This window comes from Perca fluviatilis, chromosome 7 (genome assembly GCF_010015445.1).
Source record: "Perca fluviatilis chromosome 7, GENO_Pfluv_1.0, whole genome shotgun sequence".
In the NCBI taxonomy this organism is placed as follows: Eukaryota; Metazoa; Chordata; class Actinopteri; order Perciformes; family Percidae; genus Perca; species Perca fluviatilis.
Window position 1 is genome coordinate 17,395,484 of NC_053118.1, and position 17,941 is coordinate 17,413,424.

The following is a 17,941-nucleotide window of genomic DNA, read 5'->3' on the forward strand; positions in this document are numbered from 1 at the left end:
TAGACTGTTGATTTGGAGCTGGTTTGTTATAATGAAGATTTGCATAAAAGCATATGCAATTGCAAAATTGAGTCAAATACAAATAGGGCAGCAGCTGTTGGCTTTTACTTTGAAGCAGCTGCAGTACTGTGTGCTAAGGGCTTGCCAACATATGTTCTGGATGGATAGAAATGGATGGATTCAACAGCTCTGGCAGATAAGAAGAGTGCATGAGAAAATAACTGCCCACACCTATATGTTACTTTTATACAACTTTATCTACAGTCATGACTACATACAGTTTATGCAAACATAAATGTATACATTGAGACAGATGTGAGTGTTCTTGTGAACAGCATTGGACACACAAATAAATGAATACCTTTGGCAAGTGTGGTGCCTTCACATACATGCCAAAAGTTTAGCTTTATCCCCAAAACAATAAAAGGACTAGTGAAAGCCTGCTTATACAATGGGCTCAAACACGAAAAAAATCCACGGATGACCAAATTACCAGCCTTGAGGTCAGCCTTCAAGATAATGAGCTGTGGCATTACTGCATCCCCCTGTGAGAACACACAGCCCAGTCCAGGGACTCAACTGGTGCAATGGAGGGTGACTGTGACTGCTGTGCACTCCACCCTTCTTTTTTTTTTTACCAAGAGTTTCTCAGGATAAAGGGAAGTGATTTTCTTCAACTTGTCAAAGACAATTCATGCTGTACATCTCATGTGTAAGAAGGACGACAACTGTAGTCTGAAGAGAAAGTGAGTCATAGTTGAATTCTGTTGCCTATTCAATAATCCTAGTCGTCATGGAAACTGCAGAGCTGACGAAAAGTGTTAAATGACTCCAGGGGTTGTTGGTGACAACATTAATTATTAGAAGAAATGCATCAGTTCAGCTCAGACCTCATTTTGCTGAAAACACAGTTCAGAATTATCCTACTTATCTATTTATTCAATTGTGTGGTAACTTAAGTCTGGGAGGTGTATCCTGGCATTTCTGACAGTCACCTAAAATGACTACAATGTTGCTCTTTTCAGACTCTGCAACTTCAGCTTATTGTTCAGGCCAGATAAGGTTCAGACCCGTTTATTAGCTGGTGTTACTAGCAAGTAGAGTGGACAGGAAGGTGTGAAATACTGCAGCAATAACACAAAAAGAGGAAGAGATCAGGGGTTAAACACTACCTCCCATGAATCTATTTCATACAGCCAGTCTGAAAGTGTGAAAGATAACATGGCACACAAAAATTAGTTGACAGAAGACAAAATGCACCACTATCTTTGTCTAGTACTCACACAACCACTTTGTTTCTTTGCTATAGCAGAATCTGGTTGAGATCAAATTCACAGAATCTGAGACAATACAGAGAATTACACACAGTGTTGGCTTTGCTCCCCTCCTCTTATTCCTGGTTTCTCTTCCTGTTATTCTGTCTCTCCTGTGAGCCTTTTCCTGTCACCTGATGGTCAGAGATAGAGCATAGAAAAATGGAAAAAAGGTTACGGGTATCAGTGAGGAATGCTGTTTTTCCCTCTGTCTGCACCTTTTATTCATGTTTTAATGAAAAACAAACCCTCTATTACCTTACATAACGTGATACAGAATGATTTTATCAGTCACAAGCTGACCATCTGATTCTATAAAAATAAAACCACTTGCTCAAATGGAAGCTGACCTTGCAAAACCCACACATGTATCTCACTTTTCAAAGAGATCACATTCCTTCTTGTTCATTCAAACACTGATACCAGACAAAATCGGAGGCTTTTGTTAAGCAGCTACTGAAAATCTTGGTTTACAGGTGACGTGGGCAATGCGAGTGCTTGTACATATCAAATAAGTGCTTACTCACCAAACCTTTAAAGAAAGGCCAGTGGGTGTACACACATGGATACATTTCAGTGCTGCTGCTGCTCTGCCAAGACAGCGCTGATGGCTGAGTCATGTTAGCCCAATGCTGAGACAGAGACACCGAGTTGATGAATAGGCACAGTGCAGCAATGGACAACCGTGATATGGTGGTAATTTGAAAAATCCCCAACCACATCAGGCTCTTCAGTGACCTCCAATAAACCTTTTGATGGCAACAGTGTTCACAGAGCACAGTGGCATGGCCAGAAGTCAAACGTGTATCCGTTTATGGTGCAGAAGAGATCTGCGGCTAAAAGCAGCAGCAGAGGTAGAGAAATACAATACAATAAGGCAGATCTAGACTGCGTTCAGCCGAGACGCCAAGCAGACAGGCAGACGGAGACGTGTGCAGTTGTGGTCCTGGGTGTGATGCTGAAAGTACTGATACGGGAGAAAAGGGGAATCTGAAGGATGACTGGAATCTGAAGTGGTGTTTGTGCTCGTGTGATTGTCAAGAGGCTCTAACTAAACGGGAGGATGATCTGAAACAGACAGAAATAGGTGCTAAATCTCCATTGGGAATTTTTTAAAGAGACTAGAAACCCAAATGCTTCTTGAATCTTTTATTAAAAAACAGGAAGATATAAAAAAAATATCTTTAGACCTATTTACATTGACAGTAAACATACTTTTATCCTATCACTTTTTTCTTAATTTATATAAAAGTCCACCTCTTTTGTCTCTCTCTCCGTGTTGAGTCACTGATTGACAGGCATTCACCATTGTCTAGCAGTTACGAAAGTAGCAGTGAATGCCCAATTACTCATCAATAAGGAAGTTGATGAGGGCGGTCCTGGGGGAGAGGATGGCTCTCTTGATGCTGCGCTCGCCAAGAAGCTTCTGTCCGAATGGGCTCTCCACAATGAACTGCTGCACCTGCTCCGGATCTTTGGACACCTGCAGTGGCACATTCACTGTCCCACAGGCCTTGTTGTTTATCTGATGGTAAAAAGAATTAAGAAATAAATAGATGGGATAAGTTACTGTTCTGTGAAATGTTGTCCATTCAACAAGTCTCCATCTGAAAGCAGTTCTGCCCTGGCAGACTGTACCCAAACTCTTCCTTCCTGGCATAAAAGGCCCAAAATAACAGACTCCACCTCTCTCCACATATACGGTGAACCCTTAAAACACATACTTAGTGGTAGGTAAGGGAAGGGCACTCAGTCTTGTAATGTTTAGAAGCAAGTGCATGTGTACACACGGTGAATGTGATCATGTCTCTGGAAGTGGTTAAAAAATAATTGTGTGTGTGTGTGTGTGTGTGTGTGTGTGTGTGTGTGTACGTATCTGAGGCCACTCAGCCTTGGCCTCCATTCTGGGACAAACCCAAGTACGTGATTAGAGGACAGAGAGAGTGAGGTTGCCTCCACAGAGCTGAGGAAGCCCACAACAGAGAGCTAGGTCTGAAGTAAAACCAACAGAACATCATCATCGAGCTCTGGGAGCTCAATTATATGTACTGTGTGTGTGTTTAAGGGGAGATGGGGTGTATAGAATGTATGACTTGTGTATGAGAGATGAACAGGAAGGGAACAAGATTAGTAACAGAGCATTATTTTCACTCTGAGACAGAGCAAATATGATTATGGAGAGAACAGAGTTGTAGACACATAGAAACACACACACACACACACACACAAGGGTTCTTTCATTTAGTGCTTTCTTGTCTCTATTTGTCGGAGTACAGAGGGAGAATCCAAACAGTAAAAGACAGGTGCTGTTAGTCAGCTGACTGTGTGCTATCATCACATATCACGTGTGTGTGTGTGTGTGTGCGCGCGCGCATGTGTGTGTGTGCATGAGAGGATTACCCTTTTAGAGAGAAAACAGTCAGATTAAAGCAGTTTCAGCGTTGATCTATTAACGGAGTCGATATTCAGGACACTGTGGAGACACGTGTGTTCATGTGTATTCGTTCATGTGCCAGTGTTAGCTGTGATGAACCTTCCCATCACAGCTGGATATTCTCTCTGATAGTCTTTATGCCTTTAAAAGTGCACACAAAAACACACACATTCCCAATGATGACATGCGCTGCCAAACCGAGGGCTTTCGCTATTTGCGTGATTGAGCTCATGGGCAGAAAAAGGGCACAAGAAATGAGAGTGAGAGAGTAGCAGTGAGTCAGAAAAAAAGGTGGCTCTCTCGCTGGCTTTTAATTATCACACACACACACACACACACACACACACACACACACACACAACACACACACACACACACACACACACACACACAGTAATCATAGGCTCTCTTGAAAATTACGGACTATGAATGTAATCATGGAACTTTAGATCTAAGTGTGGAGAGTGAGTGAAAATGGTAGTGGATACAAGAGCAAATGGGTGCATATATACTGATTAATAAAGTTATGTATAAATGAGCAAATTTTTCCCTTTAAGAAATTGTCCACATATTTTACCACCTTCCACTGCAAGGCACTTGCTTTTATCTGACTCAGTCATAATCAAATAGGGCTCTGCCGCTTTCTTCCGACTTTCGGTACCGCCATGATGCCAGGCGAGGGGCATGGACTATGATGTGTTCAATTTGACATGGAATGTCGGAATTTCTGGGTTCCCAGTTGGAAACTCTATGTCTATGGCATAGACTGTATAAAACAGGTCTATGGTCGTAAATGTCAACTCTGAAAGATATAACGTGTGTGTGTGTGTGTGTGTGTGTGTGTGTGTGTGTGTGTGTGTGTGTGTGTGTGTGTGTGTGTGTGTGTGTGTGTGTGTGTGTGTGTGTGTGTGCGTGCGTGCGTGCGTGATCCTACCAGTACAGACAGCTCCACTAAGTCAGGGACTTTCAGGTACTCAGGGTCCACAGTCGGCCAGAACTGTTGCAGGACGTCTCCGCCCCGCTGGAGGAGGGGGCTGAGGGGGTTTTTCACCTGGCAAAGACCTGGGAGAGGCCCGAGAGGAAACACAGGAGAACAGCATTGAATGAAAATAGACCAGAACAAAGTAAATGGGTTATCTTCATTTGAACCAAGCCAGAGAAACTGCTGGGGGTGACTTTTATGTTGCTTTTTTACCAGATTTGTTTTCCTGGTATGTGGAGAAAAAGTATTTTGATGAGGGGTCAAACAACACCCCACAACCCCTTGTCCTGACTCTTAATTAAACCAGCAAGTGTACACCTCCCTGGAGGCACAACGGAAGGATGTGAACTTTCCTCATCCTGAACTCTGTGTGTGAGACTTACAAACTACGAGCAAGAGTGAAAAATACAATGTGACTGAGTGCAGCAGGGGTTTCTCACTTGCATGTCCTGTTTATAAAACCACATATGTGAGCACAAACAAAATGCACACAGCCACTCATTAAAAACATACACGCCTCTTCCTCCCAGAGGTCATCTGTCAGGTTTTCCTCACCGCGGCTATCAGCTGGACAATATGTTTTTTCCGGAACCTCTTTTCTCTCAGCTGTGTGCAGGGAGCTTGTGTACGTGTGTCATCGACAATAAGGGGATGTCCTCCAGGCCAGCGCGGGGGCAAGCTTTCACATGAGGCATGAAAAGTGGCACTAGACCTTCCCTTGTATCGTTTGGTTTCTACACTTGGCCAAGAGCACTGATGCAAAGTTTCATTTGATGGACAGTGAGTATACAGTATTGCAGGTGTTGTATGGCTTGGTTCGTCTAGGATGTAAAACAGTAGTGTCACCGACTTAACAGTTGTTGATTACATCACTGCTGGGTGCTGGTATTAGATAAATAGTACGTTTATCTGAGGCAACTTCCTCTTACAGACATTAGAATTAGTGAATAATTTGCATGTCACCAACCTGCCCAAAGTTCAGAAGCCAGGTGAGGGGCCATGGGTGCGGTCATCATAACCATCGCAGCCAGAGCTTCCTCAAACTCCACACTGTGCTGCACCACCCTGACCGTTGCACTCTGAACACACACACACACACACACACAGTCGTAAAAATGTAATTTCCAAAGTGTTTCATTATAAATGATAAAATGTGACACCTTTACTTCAAGGTGCCAGAGGGCACACTCACACTTAGTGTATTGGTAAGTCCCATCAGCCGAGAAATGGCTGCGTTGAAGAGGAAGTCCTCTGTGAAGTGAGATGTCACCTGAAAATACCAAAAAAAAAAAAAAAATAGGTCATCACATGACACAGTCAGTTAGTAACAACTATAACGTCTGAGGCTTTACATTCTGTTTTGGTGTCCTAGAATATTTTTTGAATTTGACTTTAAAGAATTATGAGAAAACAATGATAAGGGGCCAAAAGAGGAGCCTCCTTCCCGGTATCACCATGTGAACCGGCTAAAGGCACACCGCATGTTAACATTGCCCTGCTTAGCCTTCTGGGAAGAAGAACCCATTTGGGAGAAGCCTCAGGGAGAAGGAGGTCGATCACCGAGGCTTTTCTGAGGGACAGATCAAAGGACAGCCTCGGCTTTGGGGGCTTATGGCAAACAGCCTGAGGTCCTTTAAAAGCACCAGCCCTGAGGGGTGGAAAGAGAGAATCAAACCTGGCAGCCAAAGGAGGCTATTTATAAAGTGTGAAAGGAGACAGAGTGGATTTAAAATCAATTTCCATCCCCTTCTTCTTTTACACTTTACTCTGGGAGTTATAGGTTGCGATGGATGTTCAGCATTGGATGGAAAGACTGGAACTCAGGACTATGTACTGTTGGCCTGTGTAATGACATGACATATTAACTTGGACCATGCTATGATACGGTACCTTGTAACTGAGAAAAGACAGCTTACCATGCCTTCCAACAGTACAATCTTTTGCAGTGTAAAAAGGCTAATGAAATTAATGATTTATTTAATGCAGCACATTAAAAACAAAATCCACAAATAATATACAGAAACAAATGAATTGAAAATAGACCAATGTAACAATGGGGTGTTTCACCTATCTTATTGAAGGAAGATTGGGAGGAACGTTGTGATTTCAAATGTGGGCCCATTACTGACCCCTACTGGTAACGACTGTAGCAATATCTAATTGTTAAATAATGTCACCCTGAGACATTTTCAGCCATTTATTCAAAACCATAGCCAGTCTGAGGCTATACCTCTTGAATAGCGTAGTTCTTGTTCTCCCAGATCTTCTTGGTCTCTGCCAGCTCTTTCTTTTTCAGCAGGGAGGGGCTGGGGACGTCTCCGAGTTGCCGAGCCCCCCTCAGCTTGGTCACCAGCTGCCAGAGCCGAGACTGCCATCGCAGAACACCAGGGAGGGCATCCGCTGACACGGTGAACACACACAGAAACAGAAAAAAGGATATTACAATATGACATGCTGTGGGAGAAACATCTTTGGAAAATGTATTTCATTTGAAATCAACTGATACCGTTTTCTTTGAGGCAACAATTTATGGCCTATAGATAAAGCTAAATCTCATAAAACTAACATGCTCTGGCATCATTCTGAATTCATAATGCTAAATAATAACTTTAAGGTCTCAGTGTAATTTTGCAGTGGCGTCACGGCTCACTCTTGACATTCCAGAGGATGTCCTGTTCAGGTGGTGCGGCATAAAGGATGTAGAGTCGAACTGTGTCCACGCCGTATTGCTGCACCACCTCTTGGGGGTCCAGACCATTGTGTTTAGACTTGCTCATCTTCTCCCACGTCACCTCAATACGACCACCGCCACGCACCACCGGCTCCTTTTCTGGAAGAGGCAGTTTAGGAGTCACAGAGGATATAGCTAGACAAAGTGACATACTCTTGCCAACCTTTTCTTTTACGTTAAGAACTTGCAAACCACATTTTTATCTCACTGTGTGTTTTTATTTTGTTTTACTTTTATTGTTTCCTACTGGCTCCTGCTCGATCACAAGTAGTAAAAGACAGAAGAAAGAAAAATATGTAAGGCCTACTTAATCTGAGTATATAGCAACAGGATCTTCTATTTATACCGTTACCAAGCAATAGAGAGAGGCTGAAGATCCTTGGGCGTGAAGCCAATTGTAAGAGACCTATTACATCTCTTCAAAGGATTTCTTGTGATTCGACTTTTTTTCGAAATTGTAAAACTCTTTGTTTTTTTTCTGGCAGAATTATTTTCCTCTTCCATCTGTTAGAGATATGTCACACTGACAAACACCCTTCAAATTCAGGTAGTGTGTACCTGAGAAGTCTATTTCTTCTCTCTTTAGGTACTGGCCGCTGTCTGCCTGTTTGAAAGTCTGGCCCTTGATCAGACCCTGGACCAGCAGTTTCCAAAAAGGCTCCCTGAAAGACAGAAAGAGGATGGCTTAACATACACACGTGTATATGCACAGCAAAAGAAGATGTGCAGCACTGTGTACTGTACCTGTGAGCAACAAGACCTTGATCCTTGCAGAAGTGACAGAGGAAGCGAGCGTAGTACAAGTGCATGACAGCGTGCTCTTTCCCTCCGATGTACACATCCACAGGGAGCCAGTGATCCGCTAGGCGGCGCTCAAAAGGCCTGGAGAGGAAGAGCAAATTTGGGGGAGCTGTGTTATGAAGCGGTTTTTGAATTTATGGTATTAAGAGATAGGTTAACAATAAAAACATGGGGAAAAAAGAAACCCAGTCTAAATGTGCAAGACTACAAGTTATTTTTAAGATGCTTAGTTTAAATTGCCATTTCTGTAGTCTTGTTTTTTTGCACTACACTCCAATACATTGTTTTTCTTACTTATATTTTCTGTTGATGAAGTTTATGTAGAGGTTTTCTCTTTTCTAATTTACTAATCCAATTTCTTGTTCCACTGAGAATCTTTTTCTTTCCAGGACACACAACACGACATGTTTAGAGCAGCGTATGTAAGAACTGGTGACCTAAATATAATCTCGCTATATGGTGTGAGATTATTAGTCTTTCACTAATTTAGTTTTATTATTCCAGTTCTACTATGTATTATTTGTTCATTTCACTCTTTTAATCTTTATCTATCGTCGTGCATTTGATTTCATTTTTTTATTTCATTTGCCCGACCTTATCTGATTATGGTGCTAAAATGTTTAATATAGATTTTACAGCGTAAACTCTTTGTAACTTTGTTTTGAAAGGCGATGTACAGTATAAATAAAAGTTTACTGTTAGATGAATCAGCAGTACAGTAGCAAAGCACACTTTTGCCTATATAAAATGTTCTTAGAAAACGTGTCACATAGCACTGGTTGTTATGTACACTTCCTCCAGGGGGCAGGCTGAATCTGATACACAAGGATCCAGGGATGAAGCGAACAGAAGCCTCCTGAAGCCTCCTCTACTGTATCGCACTGGCTTCATGTGTTTCAAATTTGGCTCTGACGACTTCCTCTAAATTCAGCTTCTCATGTTAACAGTCAGGTATTTGTGGAGAAAAATCTATCTGAGATGAACTGAGACGGGGCTGTTCCTTTCAGATTTCGAGCTGCATGTGGTTAGCCTGACTGGCATGATGGTCAGCAGAGGCAGGGATTCCACCTAATGATGGTTTTTAGGGCAGACTGCTATCTCTGTGTTACCTTTCACACCAGTCATTACTCTCCTCGACTCTTCTCTGCCTCTCTCTCACCCTCACTCTCTGGCTGATGGTGTCTCCGGATAATTGAACCAGGGAAAAAAGTTATGAACTCACAAGGCTGAAAATAATGTAGCCAGTTCGTTGGCATCCGTCCAGGGAACTCTAATACATAACCACACATACACATTCCTATTTGCTCCATCTTTTACTTGCTATTTTCAACATCTCTTGCTTCCTATTTTCATCATTTCCCCTAGTGCACATAAGGCTCAGCAGGCTAACTGTAATGCACAAATAGTGTAATTGCTTTTTCTGTTGTGCCATAATCTGTCCTGCTAAGAAAAGTGATGGGGAAAGCAGCCCCCTTCCTTTAAAGCAGCTTTACAGCTAGGTCAGGGCACTGGGAAATTAATCTCTTTTGTTGAGCTCAGGGTATCGCCACCATCCCAGCAGGTGACAGCAATAGCTCCATAATCTCTATCGGCAGGAAATACAACTTTTAGTCAAGTGTGTGTGTGTGTGTGTGTGTGTGTGTGTGTGTGTGTGTGTGTGTGTGTGTGTGTGTGTGTGTGTGTGTGTGTGTGTGTGTGTGTGTGTGTGTGTGTGTGAGGCAAGAGAGAAAATCAAGTTCTGTCTGACATAGTAGAGATTACAAAGTTTGCTTTTTAAATATCTAAAAACAGACAGATATGCTTATCCACCCACACAGCTTTCCCTTCTTTTCATTTGTAAGAAGAGAGCATAAATAAGACATGGACAATTTGTGCTAAAATCTATAAGAGCGTGAGAAAATAGATGCAAGAGGAACAAATACAAAGCTTGCATTGCAGTGCCTTGATTGATGGTCAAAAATGGTTGGACAAACAGCTAATGTAATCTCAGGAGGAGGCGGTTGTACCTGTCTGGGTTATGGGGGTCTGTGTATCTGAAGTAATACCAGGCAGAGTCCACAAATGTGTCCATGGTGTCAGTCTCCCTCCTCGCTGGGCCCTTACATCTGAATGAGGAGACAGAGACAAAGAAAGTCAAAATTAGGCTGACAAATTAGAACGCGAACAGATGAACGATCTCTGTTTGTATACTTAGTTAAAGTGTGTGTGTGTGTGTGTGTGTGTGTGTGTGTGTGTGTGTGTGTGTGTGTGTGTGTGTGTGTGTGTGTGTGTGTGTGTGTGTGTGTGTGTGTGTGTGTGTGTGTGTGTGTGTGTGTGTGTGTGTGTGTGTGTGTGTGTGGCTAGCTCCATCTGGCTGTGGGGGTCATGTCCCTGTAGAGAAGCACAGCTGAAGCCAGCCTGGCACCAGCGCTCTGTTTCTGTGCCCTGACTAACAGGCTGTGCTAATAGGAAGCCAACTAGCAGGCCAAACACATGATTGTGTGTTTGTGTTGGAAATGCCACCTTGTGTCCCTTTCTATCCAAGCCAAACAGCACATGGGTATGTGATGTGAATCTGCCAACATCACTTTTACAGTGATGAGAGGACATTTGCAAAGACACAGGAAAAAAGAGCTTTTTTGATTTAAAGCACTTAATGGAACAGTGAAAGCGTCTGCCTTTTACTTTATAATGAGTCTCAATAGAGTTAAAATCAGTGTGCCAGAAAGCTAAACAGAAGCAAAGCTCTGAGCTTTACTATGTGCAACAGAGCAGGTATAGTGTCCTGGATCTTATGGGATGTCTCTGTTTAGTCTAACCGTCTCTTTGTTGTCTAACATTTTCACTCACACAAACACTCAACTCACAGTCAATTTTTTTTTAATATCACACTCACTAACACAGACATGGAGAAACAAAACCCCTCAACCTCCTACCATGGATGAGCTGAAGGTTGCCTAGCAACAATAATAAGGTGTAGCAAGGTTAATATTTGGAAGTCAGGTGTTATTTCACATAATAAAAACCCAGCAGTACAACAAAGCACCTATCATCACAAAAGAATACACAAATAGAAACTTCACAAAATAGAGAAAATTTGTACACAACATTTGCTTAAGCAAGTGAGATTTGCCACCGCCTCTGTCACACCAGACTGGCCAATCAGAGGCCAAATTGTGTTCATTTTACAGACAGCTCAAAGCGGCTACAGTCAGACCAGATTAGACAGCCCACAGAGGTAGTCTCTGGAGATGGCCCTTCTCTAAGCTATGAAAGGAGCCTAACAACAGCAGTAGGTAACTAAATATGAAGCCACCTGTATGCATGAGTGTTTAAAGTGTGTTTGCAGGATGAGCCAGAAAGAGCCAAAAGGCGCTCAAACAGATGATGCAAGAGAGGCAGCTGCCCACTCCATGAAGGCTCTCTTCCCATTGAAAACAGCCCCCTATCTGCTGCCTGTCTGCCAATGTGCGTGTGCTGCGCTAACTAGGTGGTCTCTCTCTTTACCTGTGAATTCATGGAACAACACACACTTGCACGCACACCTTCCTAGCCAGGCTAAGCCGAGGAAAGGGTTCAGTTGGCAGGCCAATTTACAGTGCCGCAGAGGGTCGGAGACGAGATGAGCACACAGGAAATTACTTCCTCAAGGACAAATAAAACTCCATTTCTGCCGCCCATCTCTCATCACGCTGCTTGACTGTGTTCTACTCAAACTTTAATTGGACATGGTCGACGAGTGAAGAGAACAAATTTCCACAGACACTTAACAACGGAGGGGAGATGGGAAGAGAGGAGATAACGGCGTCTTGGTGATTATAGCTATCAATCACCGCTGATGGGAGGAATTATAGTAGCTTTTTGGAAGTGACTGAACACAATCTGATGACTTGTGCCATCTGCGACTGAGTGAGCCATTGTTTTAATCAACATGGTGACGTGATGGTGAACTTGTTCACTGAGAAGACTTGTTGGAGAGTGGTGTGTGTGTATGTGTGTGATTACACCTGTGTACAAAAGGTTAATGTGTGTGCATACATGTACAGTATTTGTGTGTCTCTCGAGGCACAGCTGGCTTATGCAACCTCCATCATCATCTCATGCTGCTCCTGTCACAGATGCCACTCATTACATAACCCAGTCAGAGCAAAAGTATTAATCACACAATTCACAAGCTCGCTCTCAATGCTCTGTGTTCTTGTAAAGCTGTCAATCCTCTCAGGCTGCGCTGACGACCGCAGGCTCATTTGTTCGGGGCCGGTCTCCCGAGGAAATACAGGAAGTACGGAGGAGAGGCGTCTCACTGGTGAAGGTTTACACATAATTCAATTCTCACTCCAGAAACACCATAATGAACAGGATGATTTCCACATCTTATGTTGTGTCAAAAAAACATTACACATCCTCCACCCTTTTCAACATCAGACACCTCAATAGGTTGGTCAGTGACTCACTGACTTGCTCAAGGGTACTTCAGCAGGGTGGTTTGCTTACTGTGCAAATGGGGTCCTAAGGACTCCACAAGCGCACAAGCTTCTGGCTGTGAGTCTTTTGTCATTTGATGTGCATTATTTCTGCATGCATTTTAATATTAGGAGTGAGACCCCTCCACCATTACAAGAAAATAGCATATAAAGCTGTGATAATAGAATAAAAATACATTGATTGGCTATTAATTACTACAGGTTTCACCCCTTTCCCTGGAGGAGAGACACTGAGGGCTTGATGTGTGTCCTTTGGGAGATAGAATTCACAGTCACAATTAGCTACGACATAAGAGCTAATGGAAAAAAAAAGTAAAAAATCAAATATGGCATTTTTATATGATAATCATAAGGACTAACACTGAGGGTTTTCCTTGGGATGAAATATGTTAAAGATAACATGAGAGAGGATGATATGGTTGAGACATATAAATGCGTTTGCATGTGATGTTCCAATAAAACATAAAAATAAAACATCTTAGTGTTCTTACCTGGGACATTTGCAGTTGACCCAGTCATGAGCAGCCTCCAGTGGCGACACACCCTTTCCTTTGAGAGACGGCAGCTTTGGTAATGTAACTGGCAGCTGCTCCTCAGGGACAGCAACTGGACCACAAGACCCACAATGCACCACAGGGATGGGTGTGCCCCAGTACCGCTGCCTTGATATCAACCAGTCCCTGAGCTTGGAGCTGGTAATGTGGCCACCGATCTTCTGCTCTCTGGCCTTCTGGGTAATGGAGTCAAATGCCTGCTCTTTGGTGAGGCCTGAGAACTACAGAGAGAAAAGGATAAAAAAATAAAAAGTGTTTTCATTTTCTATAGAATGTAAAAGAGAGTTGTGCTTGACTTATGCAGCAAAATAATTATTATAATTTAATAATCATCAGTCATTGAATTTGATCAACGCCATTGTCAACGGTGCGAACCTCCTCAGAGTTGATCAGAGTTTGTGTCCCGTCTTCGGCACTTTTAAGCACTGTGGTCCACCTCAGATTCAGAGTTTTGGCTACAGACAAATCCTCCACACTACAGTCTGGGATACCTGTGGAGCATGAACATGTAACACAGTGAATAAAAAAAACATGGACACACACATAACCGATCTCTCTCTCCTCCCTGAGGTGATGTTAAGCATGTTGTGACTAATGGTTAACAATCCCTTGGGTTCCACCTCCACACACTGTGAGACAAACACCCACTGGTTTTACATCATTATGACATCCACAATACGGCATGGCAAAGACATATATAGTAAAAGGGTCACTTTCAAAATGCAGCATTTTTTGCATAATCAAATCCACTAAAGTTGAATACTTTTTCCACTTCTCTTTTTTAATTACATCATTCACCTTATCAATTAGCCTCGTGTAGAGGACAAGTGTTCCTGTTTGTTCATAGATTCAACCTCTCTGTCTATTATATCGGCTCACAGATGAATACAAATTACCTTCTTACTCACCAGCTACGATTTCTAGGACATTGTGAAACCCACCCACACATGAACACACCAATAACTCACCGATCACGGTATCCAGATAGCCATCAAACGCCTCCTTTTGTGAGATGACCAAGGGAACCTCGTGGCTGGTGAACAGGTTGCAAGCGGTGACCTTTGTAAGGGAGTCTGGAGAGCAAAGGGTAGGAGGTGTTAATCAACAATCATTCACCGCTGATACAGAGAGGGAATCAAGAGAGCATATACTCAGTCCACTGCGGTGACTACATCCTTAACTTGACAGGATTAAATAAACATAATAACATTAGTAAAGTTCCAAACATGCATCCATACTGGTGATATGAAATATATGTAGACAAATACAGTACAAATCTTTAAGAAAAGGCCCAAAAGAAATTTAGTTCCTTCGTCATATGAGGATGAGGATTGTTTTTTCACTATTAGCACGGCATTTTGTTAATCGGGCACTGCTCAATAAAGAACACAAATAAGATGCAAAGAATCACAACCTTTTCAAGCGCTGACAGCATGCAGGTGTAGAGTAATCTATCTTACCATTGAAAAAGTAATGAATGATGAAACATTTAAATATGTCTTTCCTGGGCGCCTGGGTAGCTCACCTGGTAGAGCAGGCGCCCATATATAGAGGTTTACTCCTCGACGCAGCGGCTGTGGGTTCTACTCCGACCTGTGGCCCTTTGCTGCATGTCATTCCCCCTCTCTCTACCCTTTTATGTCTTCATCTGTCCTATGAAAATAAAGGCCTAAAATGCCTAAAAAAAAAGCTTCTTTCCCTCACCTACTGTAAAAATAAAATCATGCACCTTGACAGACCCAACACAGACTGGGATCAGTGCGGAGATGCTCACCTCTGCCTGGCTGAAAGGCTTTCTCCAGGGCCGAGCGGACTGAGCTGCTCCCATGCAGCAGTCTGTGGGAGGGCAGAATGGCCAGGTAAGCCGCTCCGAACACCGCCTCTGGGGAGGAGCAGTAGGCTGACAGGGTCTCCCCTGTGTCCTCCCCGTCCACCTGGGAGATAAGACATAAGCATGTGAGCATGTGAAATCCTGGAATCGTCCCTGGTGACAGGTCTAAGTCCAGTGCATGTAAGTCCAGTGCATGTAAGTCCAGCGCGGACGAGGAATGGTGTGTAGACTGCTAGCTGGAGAGGTGCCAGTTCACCTCCAGGGCACTGCTGAGGTGCCCCAAACTGCCAACTCTCCACAACAATAATGCATGTTTATGCATGGAGTGAAAAAACGGAATTTCCCCAGAGGGATTCATAAAGTATGTCATCTTCTTCCACCATGTAGGTCAAACACATTACAGGGTAAGACCTATTGTACTACACTTTTATGCACAGAAGCATCTTGGTTTTGTAATTGATTAATGCATTATAGTGCTGAAAAACTCCAATCATGAATTAGTCAGTGGAGAGAAAGTAACATTTTTAATAATTTATTAATAGTTTGATGTATTTATCAGTAAAAACGTCATATATTTGCCATGCAGGTATACCATCATAAATTCAAGGACAGAATATCAGCACCAATCTTAATACCTTTGTGAGCCCGTTTTCCTCTAGCGCCACCATGAGGTTCACATGTGTCGTTTTGAGTGAATTTTGGTGTTACAATGCTAACATGCTAAACTTAGATGTTGAACATGGTACATGGTGTCAGTTGGAGCATCAATTTAATACCTAGAGTCTTGGGACTGTGAGATGCAACATGTTCTGTCCATAGCTCTTTGATACATAATGAGGCTACAATGTCCCTTAATCTCATAATTATTTATAGATGACACACTCATTCTAGGGGGTTCTGGGGTAATTAATATATGTCATGTTGTAGAAGAGATACTAATACATATCTTCAGCCCCCTGGGGAGATAATTCAGTGAAGAGTTCCTGTGACAATGTATAATGATGAAATATAAGACAAGAAGCCATTCAATTAACTGTCGGCCCCTGGTTTTAACTTTAATTATGCATTCTGCCAGAGAATCCCCTCCCATATGCAAACAAAAAGACACAAAAACACTCTCACATCCTCGAACATCTTTCCTCTATAAACATCAAGACTTTTTAAATCAAGGGATTGACTTGAGTAAACATTTTTCTGATTCTTTTTCAAGAGAGCGGTTTAATAGGGGTGCTCATGGGGCTCCCAGTGGGCTTTTTGCCACCTCTCAGTTTGAACCGACAGACGCGTTTTTGAAAACTCAATAGAAACTAATCTTTGAAATCATCTGTTTGGGTAAATTGCCACTTGCAGATGGAAGCACCCGCTGAACACAAACAACAGAGTGAAGATTTTAATGTTTTGGTACATGGTTTTTAATAGAAATATATAAATAAAAAGAGGAATCCAAAATAAAGCAAGCAATCAGTGCTTGGGGAGAAAGAGATGAAAAAGCGAGGCTGGAAAAGGGGGAGCAACAGGGAAACACTTGGTGGAAAAAGGCAGAGAGATTGAAAGGAAGTGAGAATGATGAATGAATAAAAAGTGAGCTAAGATTCACCTTGAGTTTGAAATCGAAGTAGCAGCCGGTGCACTCTCCAATCCAGTTTCCCTGCATGGCTTTGACACCATACCACTCTGGAAGGTCTTCCAGGGCGTCAAGGAGAGGCTGGAGGAGGGAGACAGAAAGAAAGACAAGTTTACTACTTTGTACAAGTTTAAAAAAAGGACCTTATTTTCCACATCACTGTGAAAAATTGATAACTTTTAAAAGGAGGGGCAACCAGTTCCTCATAAATGTATGGCTGTCTATGGTAGTGCAATTGACTTCAACTCAGTGAGGGTTCTTTCAAAGCCTAGCCAATTTATTTTTGACAAAGCAGCAGAGCAGCCCAGGTCACATTATGCAGACAAAGAGGGATTTTCGAAAATCCTGACCTCCACTCGCCCTACTTTCTTTGATATCACAAAGCAATCGCCTATAACACACACACACATACACACACACACACACACACACACGCATGCACACGTTATTCTGCATTATTAGAGGAAGCTATGCATATCAACGAGGCTCAGGCCAAAAAGCCACAGCTGGGCTGAGGCCAGAGATGTTCGAACTCTCCATTTCCTTTTCAGTCTGTCACAATCTATTACCCACAATCCTCCTCACTGTGCCGCTCAGCATGCAGTAGCTCATCACAGCGAAATCAATACAAACATAAACACTGGTAATAGTCATCACCAGCATGGCTGCAGAGTGTGTCAGTTATGGATTTGCTGCGGACAAGGAGAAAAGAGACATTAATCCAGCAAATCCGTATCAGCATGACGGAAAGACTCTTGGAGGAGACGCAGCAAACAGAGATGTTACCAGCAACATACATGGAAAAAAAAACAGGAAAGTGATGAGAGACAACTAATGATGGCTTTAAAGAGAGAGGCAGTAAAAGCCTTTAATATGGTTTGGCACAGAAACAGGAGTAACTGAAATATGTACAGCAAGGACAGGAGTCTCCATGGCAACTAAGCAAAGCTTGAGAGAAAAAGAATGGTATAGCAATAACCAAAGATTGTAAGTGTGTCTGTGTGTGTCTCTGAGAAATAGGCATCAAGTCCACTTCTGATTAAAAAAAAGAAACGTGCTTGCTCAGGCAGCACACATGAAAAATTGGAATCAATACAGAGAAGATCAGCATGGCCCCTCCGAAAAAGAATACGACACACGCAAAATATTACGCAAAGCAGCAATACAAATGGTTCAGGGATTTGAACCAGCAACCTCCAAGTCACAAA

At 42.7% G+C, this 17,941-nt stretch overlaps 1 protein-coding gene and 1 pseudogene across 2 annotated transcripts in view; one reads left to right on the forward strand and one right to left on the reverse strand.

The window, feature by feature from the left end:
- Positions 1-238: 238 nt before the first annotated feature.
- Positions 239-17,941, reverse strand: part of lars2 (leucyl-tRNA synthetase 2, mitochondrial) — a 31,801-nt gene continuing 14,098 nt past the window's right edge. Inside the window, exons 8-22 of one of the 2 annotated variants that reach the window (XR_005639872.1) lie at positions 16,707-16,814; positions 15,053-15,212; positions 14,247-14,351; positions 13,654-13,769; positions 13,216-13,499; positions 10,268-10,366; positions 8,205-8,342; positions 8,019-8,122; positions 7,380-7,559; positions 6,960-7,129; positions 5,922-5,999; positions 5,697-5,808; positions 4,682-4,809; positions 1,841-2,838; positions 239-1,447 (exon numbers count right to left, since the gene is read on the reverse strand). Coding sequence is in view for 1 of the 2 variants with exons in the window: in XM_039806866.1 (XP_039662800.1) it covers positions 2,659-2,838; positions 4,682-4,809; positions 5,697-5,808; positions 5,922-5,999; positions 6,960-7,129; positions 7,380-7,559; positions 8,019-8,122; positions 8,205-8,342; positions 10,268-10,366; positions 13,216-13,499; positions 13,654-13,769; positions 14,247-14,351; positions 15,053-15,212; positions 16,707-16,814 (1,962 nt within the window). In the remaining variant the exon portion in view is untranslated. Of the gene's footprint in view, positions 2,839-4,681; positions 4,810-5,696; positions 5,809-5,921; positions 6,000-6,959; positions 7,130-7,379; positions 7,560-8,018; positions 8,123-8,204; positions 8,343-10,267; positions 10,367-13,215; positions 13,500-13,653; positions 13,770-14,246; positions 14,352-15,052; positions 15,213-16,706; positions 16,815-17,941 lie in introns of both variants that reach the window. The other variant, XM_039806866.1, reaches the window with a different exon arrangement.
- On the forward strand, positions 17,788-17,883 carry LOC120563207 (annotated as a pseudogene).